Below are 10,646 nucleotides of genomic sequence, written 5' to 3'. Positions count from 1 at the left end.
AATGGTGCGGTTTCATCCCCCATGACTTTATTTCTCATCCAAAACAAAAAAGAGAGAGGGGGAAATGAATAAAGACCTTTGCGGAAGAAATTGCCCTGACTATTTTCTACTTACTGTAGTGAAGCATGAAAAGCAAAGCAGATTGCCACAGTAATGGCAGATGGCATATATACACATATACACACACACATATAGTAACAATAAAAGGCAGGACAGGTCAGGCTCACAACGTTCATTTCATTCCTGACCTCAGAGCAGACCACTGTCCTAATTAGTTCCAATAGCGGCATGCAATTAAACTGATGGTTAGGAAAATGAGCACATTTCCTCGGCCAGCGGACATGGAGTGCCAGCAAATTTGTTATTTATTTGCAGCTGAATGAAAGCGTGCCGGTGGCTTAACATCCTGTTTCCTCCAGTTGAGTGTCTGGAGCTTTATACCCCAGACAGATTCCTATTTGGAGGCGATTTCAACCTTCGGCCCCCAGTGCATCAAACAGCCCCAGCATCTTGAAATGCTACTTTCATTCTGAGAAGTCCAATCAAGAGCTTTTCATGGGGGACCAATTGGCTGCTGTGCAACTTAACAGCTAAGGTTTTATTTTGAGCAGAAAATAGAAGGGGCTCATTACAAACTGAAACAAGAGCATGCAGGAAGAGAAATGGGTTTCTTGAAAAAACATCCGAATGGTAAAGTTAGGAGTCGACAGTGTGGACCGGCAGCGAAAAAAAGACAATGTGATTCAAGACTGCACCAACAGTATAGCATCCTTTGATAACAGCAGCAACAACAAAAAGTTTGGACCTATTTCTGCTTCAGTTTGTGAATGTGAAGAATTACATATGGGATAAAAGTTCTGGCACATTTCTACCAAGATATACCTGATTCGCAGCAGGTTAAACCACTGAGCTGCTGAACTTGCTGACTGAAAGGTTGGCGGTTCAAATCCAGGGAGCGGAGTGAGCTACCACTGTTAGCCCCAGCTTTTGCCAACCTAGCAGTTTGAAAACATGCAAATGTGAGTAGATCAATAGGTACCGCTTCGGTGGGAAGGTAACGGTGCTCCATGGATTCATGCCGGCCACATGACCTTGGAAGTGTCTTTGGATAATGCTGGCTCTTCGGCTTAGAAATGGAGATGACCAACCCCCAGAGTCGGACACGACTAGACTTAATGTCAGGGGAAACCTTTACCTTTATACTGTCTGTAAAAAAATTATATTTAATAAATAACAATTTGGTGCATGCATGTTTTCTGAACACATTTATGCATTGTGAATCACATCACAAATCTGTGAAAAAAGATTTTTTTTAAAAAAAAAAATAACAAAATAGATTTTGGCACTGAATTGCCCTGGTCTGCATATGAGGTCCAGGATGTGTGGATTGTATACTTCTGCATAAAAATTCAGATCAAGTGAATGTGTCCTCTATCCCTATTTTACTCTATCCCTATTTTATAGTCAGCTCAGATAGACACTGCTTTTATATGTGCTGAACTGAAAGAATCTTCCATACTGTTTTGCTCCGATGTCTACAAACTTATTTAAGAAGAAATAAACACCAAACTGAAAGCTAAATAAAATGAAAGATCTACACAAACATTGGGCTGATTGATGGAGTATAATGCTACAGCATATGGAAGGCTGGTGTCTGGGCAATGCTGTGGTTTCCGCAGCCCAAACTACATCTGCTACTAATAGATGTTAATAGACTAATTATTTCAGTTTCTAAAGAAGAGAAACCAAGCAAATTGAGCAGGCTCTTCCTTTCATTTCCAGCTATTTTGCTAAAAGCAGCAGCAGCCACCAGCTGACTGGTTGATTCACATAAATAAACACACAAAATAAAATGTATTTTAAGGATTATGGGTCTTTTTAAAAACCACATGCCAAGCTGGAAACTTGGAAATATGCAACATAGAGACACTCTCTCCTAAACCATAATGGACTAGGGATATATCCTAGATAGAGGCAAATGCAGTTGAAAGTTTATGGCTTCATATGGAAAAGCCATGCCATATTGCTTGTTTTACTGTCATTATTCTGAATTAACTCAGTCATGAAATGGCTATACTTCTTTTTTTAGCTACACACACTTCTTAGAACATCTCAGTGCAAAAACATAGCTAACCAAAACCTTTCTTTACCCCACCTCTTACCTCATCATTGCCTGATGAAGAAGCCTATAGCTCTGAAAGCAAGTGTGAGATATTTTGTACATAATAATAATAATAATAATAATAATAATAATAATAATAATAATAATAACTTTATTTTTGTACCCTGCCCCATCTCCCCGGAGGGACTCAGAGCGGCTTACATGGGGGCCTAGCCCGACACATACAGCAATAAAACAATGGAACAAATATTCCAACAATAAAACATCAACATCAATAAAACCATCATAAAAATCAATAATAATAATAATAATAATAATAATAATACTTTATTTCTACCCCGCCGCTATCTCCCAAAAGAAACAGAGCAGCTTACAAAGCACGTGCAATTTAACAATACAATACAGTGCAATAAATACAGATACATCAGTATCAAAAGAAAACATAATTCACATACTTCTTGCTACTGTGTTTCCAGTGTCATTCCTCCTCGGTGTAGAAATGTTTGTACAATATTTCTAAAATGATGTATGCATGTTCAAATCTCATAACTGATGCATGTATGATTAAACATGAGTAAAACACTGAAGGAGTCAAGGATAAGTTCATCAGCGTGCATCTACACAATACTTTGACATCACTTTAACTCCCACGGCTCAATGCAGGAGTTGTCTTTAGCCTTCCATGCCAAAAAGTGAATGGCTTTCAATATTTCGAATCTATTTTTGTGGACTCCACTGCCTTTATGTTTCTCCAAAACCTGACAAATTTGGACAAAGAACAGTTTCTAAAAAAAAAATCACTAAAAGCTATTCTAGAGCTCCACCTAGGGGAAATGTTTAGGTGATGGATGGCAATGAAACTGCAACACATTTAGGCTAAACCTTATTAGTCATGTCTTCCCACCACTATTTTTAAACCTCTTTCTGGTTTGGATGGTGATGGCCTTATTTCATGGAAGAAAAAAAAAGGTTTAAAAACTCATTGTAGGTTGAGAGACAGAGATATTTAGAAGGGAACCTTGGAGGGCTAGGTCTCCTACCACAAAGCTGCTCATGATCTTACACATAGCACACTGTACAAGGCCATAAATGATAGGTTGGAAGAGATTTTGATCTTTAGATCTTGGCATCAGCCTCTGAGGCATTGTATTCCACTGATGAACACATTGAATTAGTCAAGATTTAGTCAAAGCCCATTTATAAGTTTGTAAGTTGAACCCACAGGTTTGGACTCTCTGTGGAGAAATACAAAATTTGTTCCAGAATCAAAACCATAGCCCTTTGGCAACTTCACTACCAAAGAATAATAATCTCTTTTCCAGCCTGGGAAAAAAACCACCACTGCTTCTAAACCTTCACCATCATCTTTGTGGCCATCTTTTCAATACATTCCATTTTGTTCATATGGTAACCAAAGTGGATAAATACGAAAGCTATATGGAATAGTACCATAATGTCTTCTCATCTTGACATCATATTTCTGTTCAAGTAATATATAGTTTTTTCAGATATGGATTCTCTTCTGGCATTAGTGTTCACTCACTTATCATGGGGGTTAGGTTCCAGGACCACCCGCAATAAGTGAAAATCCACAAAGTAGGGACACTATATTTTAATATTTATACATTATTTTAGTAGTTATACACTATTTTAAGTCTTTATCAACCAATTGTGTGTTGATCAATCGCCTCCTCCTCCTGTTGCTGCTTGGGCTCCTTTTCTCTCCCTTTGGATTCTCCTTCCTTAGGCTGTAAATTGTATTTTTTTATGATTTATAATAGTATTCTGGTGTTTATTGAAAATCCGCAAAACAGCAAATCTGCAAAAAGTGAACCGTGAAATAGTGAGAGAACACTGTATATGTATCCTCAAGTTCCCTGATTACTTATGCATTGAGTTTTCTTAGGCAAAGAATACTTGAAGGTAATTTTGCCAGTTCCTTCCCCTGAAATAGAAGCTACAGAACCTGGGATTCATTGGCAGCCTTTTATCCAAATACTAACCAGGGCTGACCCTGCTTCGCTTTCACGGCTGGATCATGCTAGCTGTGCCACTTCCCTCACACTTATGCAAAAAAGGGCAGCAACAGTAGAAATAGAAACCTGCCAGCTTCATGCCATCCATTTCCTGAATTCTCGAGTTCCATGTAATACAGAAGGAATGGCTTAGACAACATCCTGTTTGACACCACACCCAATTTTCCAAGTCAGTCCTGCCATACTGCCTTGGCTCCATGTGTTGAATGGCACTCATTTCAGAACTGGTGCCAAGCCTTTTCCTGCCATCACCACTGGAAGTATTTTCCTTCTCCTTTCTGTGCCTTTGCTGAGTCAACAAGGTCTCTGCCTTGACTCTTACACTACAGTTGACTCATTTTCAGCTTGTGAACTACTAAAACCACTAGATCCTTTTCTTTCATGACAGTTGTTACTCAAATAGCATTCATGCGTCTGATTTCCCCCCCTCCCCCCCAGCAAAATGTAGAATATGAAATTTAACTCTGTTGAAGTTTAGGTTTGTTCCTTTCGTCTATGAAGGGATTATCTATGTGTGTAAAGTATTCATACATTTCCACATTAAACATGAGCCAAAAATGTGATGCGGCGGCAAAAAAAAAAAGCCAATGACATTTTGCCCTGCATAAATAGGAGTCTAGTGTCCAGGGAAGTCATGCTACCCTTCTATTCCGCCTTGGTCAGATCACACCTGTTTTTTTTGTTTGTTTTTCCATGTCAGGAGCAACCTGATAAACTGCAAGTCGCTTCTGGAGTGAGAGAATTGGACATCTGAAGGACGTTGCCCAGGGGACGCCCGGATGTTTTTGATGTTTTGCCATCCTTGTGGGAGGCTTCTCTCATGTCCCCGCATGGAACTGGAGCTAATAGAGGGAGCTCATCCGAGCTCTCCCCGGGTGGGATTCGAACCTGGCAGCTTGCAGATCAGCAGCCCAACCTACAAGTCACAAGGCTTTAACCCACTACTCCACTGGGGGCTCCATCACACCTGGTATACTGTGTCCAATTCTGGGCTGGGAGATGTTGACTCTAAGCTGGAATGTGTCCAGAGGGCGACTCAAATGATCAAGGGTCTGGAGAACAAGCCCTATGAGGAGCGGCTGAAAGAGCTGGGCGGGCATGTTTAGCCTGGAGAAGAGAAGGCTGAGAGGAGACATGATGAGAGCCATGTATAAATATGTGAGGGGAAGTCATAGGGAGGAGGGAGCAAGCTTGTTTTCTGCTGCCCTGGAAACTAGGACGCAGAACAATGGCTTCAAACTACAGGAAAGTTCCTTCCTTCCATATAATCTTCCTTCCTTCCTTTCTTATAATCTTCCTTCCTTCCATATAATCTTCCTTCCTTCCTTCCTTCCTTCCTTCCTTCCTTCCTTCCTTCCTTCCTTCCTTCCATATAATCTTGCTTCCTTCCTTCCATATAATCTTCCTTCCTTCCTTCCAAATAATCTTCCTTCCTTCCTTCTAATCTATCTTCCTTCCTTCCATATAATCTTGCTTGCTTCCTTTCTTCCTTTCATATAATCTTCATTCATTCCTTCCTTCCATATAATCTTCCTTTCTTCCTTCCATATAATCTTGTTTCCTTCCCTCCTTCCTTTCATATAATCTTCCTTCCTTCCTTCCTTCCTTCCTTCCTTCCTTCCTTCCTTCCTTCCTTCCTTCCTTCCTTCCATATAATCTTGCTTCCTTCCTTCCTTCCATATAATCTTCCTTCCTTCCTTCCAAATAATCTTCCTTCCTTCCTTCCATATAATCTTCCTTCCTTCCTTCTAATCTATCTTCCTTCCTTCCATATAATCTTGCTTCCTTCCCTCCTTCCTTTCATATAATCTTCATTCATTCCTTCCTTCCATATAATCTTCCTTCCTTCCTTCCATCCATATAATCTTCCTTCCTTCCTTCCATCCATATAATCTTCCTTCCTTCCTTCCATCCATATAATCTTCCTTCCTTCCTTCCTTCCTTCCTTCCTTCCTTCCTTCCTTCCTTCCTTCCTTCCTTCCTTCCTTCCTTCCTTCCTTCCTTCCTTATAATCTTGCTTCCTTCCCTCCTTCCTTTCATATAATCTTCATTCCTTCCTTCCATATAATCTTCCTTCCTTCCTTCCTACCATCCATATAATCTTCCTTCCTTCCTTCCTTCCATATAATCTTCCTTGCTTCCTTTTTTCCTTTCATATAATCTTCATTCATTCCTTCCTTCCATATAATCTTCCTTCCTTCCTTCCATCCATGTAATCTTCCTTCCTTCCATCCATCCATATAATCCTCCTTCCTTCCTTCCTTCCTTCCTTCCTTCCTTCCTTCCTTCCTTCCTTCCATATTATCTCTGGGGAGGGAACACCCTCCCCAGAGATATACGGCAAGCCCCAACCCTTTTGAGTTTTAGAAAAGCCTTAAAAACATGGCTATGTTCAACAAATAAATGATAAAGACGACCCAGACTGTTATATGGATAAAGTTGGAGGATATTGGACGAACGGATTTTAAGCATATGTTTATGTTTTATATTTTATATTGTATTTAATTGGTTGAAATATATTTTTATATGTTGTTGTTTTTAATGATGTATCGGCATCGAATTGTTGCCAATTGTACGCCGCCCTGAGTCCCTTCGGGTGAGAAGGGCGGGATAGAAATATTGGAAATAAATAAATAAAATAAATAATCTTCCTTCCTTCCATATAATCTTCCTTCCTTCCTTTTTTCCTTCCTTCCTTCCAATCTTCCTTCCTTCCTTCCATATAATCTTCCTTCCTTTTTTCCTTCCTTCCTTCCAATCTTCCTTCCTTCCTTCCATATAATCTTCCTTCCTTTTTTCCTTCCTTCCTTCCAATCTTCCTTCCGTCCTTCCTTTTTTTCCTTCCTTCCTTCCTTTTTTCCTTCCTTCCTTCCAATCTTCCTTCCTTCCTTCCATATAATCTTCCTTCCTTCCTTTTTTCCTTCCTTCCTTCCATATAATCTTCCTTCCTTCCTTTTTTCCTTCCTTCCTTCCTTCCAATCTTCCTTCCGTCCGTCTTTCCTTCCTTCCTTCTTTTTTTCCTTCCTTCCAATCTTCCTTCCTTCCAATCTTCCTTCCATATAATCTTCCTTCCTTCCTTCCTTCCTTCCATATAATCTTCCTTCCTTCCTTCCTTCCTTCCGTCCTTCCTTCTTTTTTCCTTCCTTCCTTCCTTCCAATCTTCCTTCCTTCCTTTTTTCCTTCCTTCCATATAATCTTCCTTCCTTCCTTCCTTCCTTCCATATAATCTTCCTTCCTTCCTTCCTTCCTTCCTTCCTTCCTTCCTTCCTTCCTTCCTTCCTTCCATATAATCTTGCTTCCTTCCTTCCATATAATCTTGCTTCCTTCCTTCCTTCCTTCCTTCCTACCATCCATATAACCTTCCTTCCTTCCTTCCTTCCTTCCTTCCTTCCTTCCTTCCTTCCTTCCTTCCATATAATCTTGCTTGCTTCCTTTCTTCCTTTCATATAATCTTCATTCATTCCTTCCTTCCATATAATCTTCCTTCCTTCCTTCCATATAATCTTGCTTCCTTCCCTCCTTCCTTTCATATAATCTTCATTCATTCCTTCCTTCCTTCCTTCCTTCCTTCCATATAATCTTGCTTCCTTCCTTCCATATAATCTTCCTTCCTTCCTTCCATCCATATAATCTTCCTTCCTTCGTTCCATCCATATAATCTCCCTTCCTTCCTTCCATATAATCTTGCTTCCTTCCCTCCTTCCTTTCATATAATCTTCATTCATTCCTTCCTTCCTTCCATATAATCTTGCTTGCTTCCTTTCTTCCTTTCATATAATCTTCATTCATTCCTTCCTTCCATATAATCTTCCTTCCTTCCATCCATATAATCTTCCCTCCTTCTTTCCTTCCTTCCAATCTTCCTTCCTTCCTTCCATATAATCTTCCTTCCTTCCTTTTTTCCTTCCTTCCTTCCAATCTTCCTTCTTCTTTTCCTTCCTTCTTCTTTTCCTTCCTTCCTATCTTCCTTCCTTCTTTTTCCTTCCTTCCTTCCTTCCTTCCTTCCTTCCTTCCAATCTTCCTTCCTTCCTTCCATATAATCTTCCTTCCTTCCTTCCTTTTTTCCTTCCTTCCTTCCAATCTTCCTTCCTTCCATATAATCTTCCTTCCTTCCTTTTTTCCTTCCTTCCTTCCAATCTTCCTTCCGTCCTTCCTTCCTTCTTTTTTTCCTTCCTTCCTTCCTTCCTTCCTTCCATATAATCTTCCTTCCTTCCAATCTTCCTTCCTTCCTTTTTTCCTTCCTGCCTTCCTTTTTTCCTTCCTTCCTTCCTATCTTCCTTCCTTCCATATAATCTTCCGTCCTTCCTTTTTTCCTTCCTTCCTTCCTTCCAATCTTCCTTCCTTCCTTCCTTTTTTCCTTCCGTCCTTCCTTCCTTCCTTCTTTTTTCCTTCCTTCCTTCCTTTTTTTCCTTCCTTCCTTCCTTCCTTCCTTTTTTCCTTCCTTCCTTCCTTCCATATAATCTTCCTTCCTTCCTTTTTTCCTTCCTTCCAATCTTCCTTCCTTCCATATAATCTTCCTTCCTTCCTTCCTTTTTTCCTTCCTTCCTTCCAATCTTCCTTCCTTCCTTTTTTCCTTCCTTCCTTCCTTCCTTCCTTTTTTCCTTCCTTCCTTCCTATTTTCCTTCCTTCCTTCCTTCCTTCCATATAATCTTCCTTCCTTCCTTCCATATAATCTTCCTTCCTTCCTTCCTTTTTTCCTTCCTTCCTTCCTTCCAATCTTCCTTCCTTCCTTCCTTCCTTCCTTCCTTCCTTCCTTCCTTCCTTCCTTCCTTCCTTCCTTCCAATCTTCCTTCCTTCCTTCCTTCCATATAATCTTCCTTCCTTCCTTCCTTCCTTTTTTCCTTCCTTCCTTCCATATAATCTTCCTTCCTTCCTTCCTTCCTTCCTTCCTTCCTTCCTTCCTTCCTTCCTTATAATCTTCCTTCCTTCCTTCCTTCCTTCCTTCCTTCCTTCCTTCCTTCCTTCCTTCCTTCCTTCCTTCCTTCTAATCTTCCTTCTGATCTACCTTCCTCCCTCTCTCCCTCAACAAGGCCTCAATCCAGCGCAGATTCCCAAGAGGATGCTGTCAAGTGAGCGCAGGCTGCGTCTCCGGAACTAGGCCGCGTCCTCTGTCGTCTCTTCCGCTTCCGCCCTGTGGCCTGTTTCTAGGGCCGAGGAGGAAGTCGGCCCGTCGCCATCGCCCCCGCGCGACCGGAGGCTCTCCCTCTCTCTGCCTCCCCGTTGCCTGCCGTTCTCCCCCGGGCTGCTTCCCTCCGTCTCGCCCTCCTTCAGGCCGGCCTCCTTCTCTGAGGAGAGGGGGCTCGCTCCATGGAAGAAGAAGAAGCGAGAGCAGCAGGGAAGGGCCGCTCCTGAGGGGCCTCGTCCGCCTCTTCCTCCTCCTTCGCCGCCTGGTCCTTCTTCCCTCGGACGGGGAGGAGGATGGCGGCGGCCCCGACCCAGCTGGAAGCCGGTGAGGATATCCCCCTTTGCCCCCCTCGCTTTGGGGCCTCCCCTTTGGCCTCCTTCTGACCCCTTTCTCCTCCTCAGAGCTCTACTACCTGGTCGCCCGCTTCCTCCAGGCAGGGCCCTGCAAGAAGTCCGCCCAGGTGAGGCAGGGGATCAAGGCGAGGGGCCCCAAGGGCCCTTCCTGGGGGGCTTGGTGGGAGTTTTGGGGCCTCGTCTCACACCCTTCGTGGGCCTTTCTCTCCCCTTTTAGGTCCTAGTGGAGGAGCTGGAGGAGTACCAGGTAAGAAGAAATATCAATAATAATATTTATTTATTTATTTATTTATATACAGTCTTCTATATTCTGCCCTTCTCACCCCGAAGGGGACTCAGGGCGGATCACATTATATACATATAGGGCAAACATTCAATGCCCATATACACATAGAACAGAGACAGACGCAGAGGCAATTTTTAACCTTCTCCTGAAGGGATGTTCGATTCTGGCCAAAGGGGGGAACAGCTGCGTCATCATCCACTGTGACGGCACTTCCTCATTCCAACGTCATAAATTGCCTCCCCACTTTATAAGTGGTACCTTATTTCCTACTTGATAGATGCAGCTATCTTTCGCTGTCTTTAGGTCAGCAACGAGCAGGGGCTATTTTTTATTTTTTAATTGACGGGTGCGCACCCCGCCACGGGCTGGCCTCAAACTCATGACCTCATGGTCAGAGTGATTTATTGCAGCAGGCTGCTCACCAGCCTGCGCCACAGCCCGGCCCCAATAATAATAATAATAATATCCCCATATGTTATCAAAGGCTTTCATGGCCAGAATCACTGGGTTGCTGTGAGTTTTTTGGGCTGTCTGGCCATGTTCCAGAAGCATTCTATCCTGTCCACATCTATGGCAAGCATCCTCAGAGGTTATGAGATCTGTTGCAAACTTGGTAAGTGGGGTTTATATATCTGTGGAATAATGTCCAGGGTGGGAGAAAGAATTCTTCTCTGCCTGAGGCAAGTGTGAGTGAAATGTCAGGAGGGAATGCTTCTGGAACATA

General features: G+C 42.2%; 1 protein-coding gene across 2 annotated transcripts in view; it reads left to right on the top strand.

Moving 5' to 3' along the window:
- The first annotated feature begins 9,298 nt into the window (after nucleotides 1-9,298).
- brwd3 (bromodomain and WD repeat domain containing 3) overlaps nucleotides 9,299-10,646 on the top strand; it is a 42,613-nt gene continuing 41,265 nt past the window's right edge. For both annotated transcript variants that reach the window (XM_062963731.1, XM_062963730.1), the window contains exons 1-3: nucleotides 9,299-9,607; nucleotides 9,685-9,743; nucleotides 9,854-9,883. In XM_062963731.1, coding sequence (XP_062819801.1) covers nucleotides 9,577-9,607; nucleotides 9,685-9,743; nucleotides 9,854-9,883 — 120 coding nt within the window. In that variant the 5' untranslated portion in view covers nucleotides 9,299-9,576. The remainder of the gene's footprint in view (nucleotides 9,608-9,684; nucleotides 9,744-9,853; nucleotides 9,884-10,646) is intronic.

Source organism: Anolis carolinensis, unplaced genomic scaffold (genome assembly GCF_035594765.1).
Source record: "Anolis carolinensis isolate JA03-04 unplaced genomic scaffold, rAnoCar3.1.pri scaffold_12, whole genome shotgun sequence".
NCBI classification, from domain to species: Eukaryota; Metazoa; Chordata; class Lepidosauria; order Squamata; family Dactyloidae; genus Anolis; species Anolis carolinensis.
The sequence above is the reverse complement of the archived record's forward strand: the minus strand, read 5'-3'. Positions and strand labels throughout refer to the sequence as shown.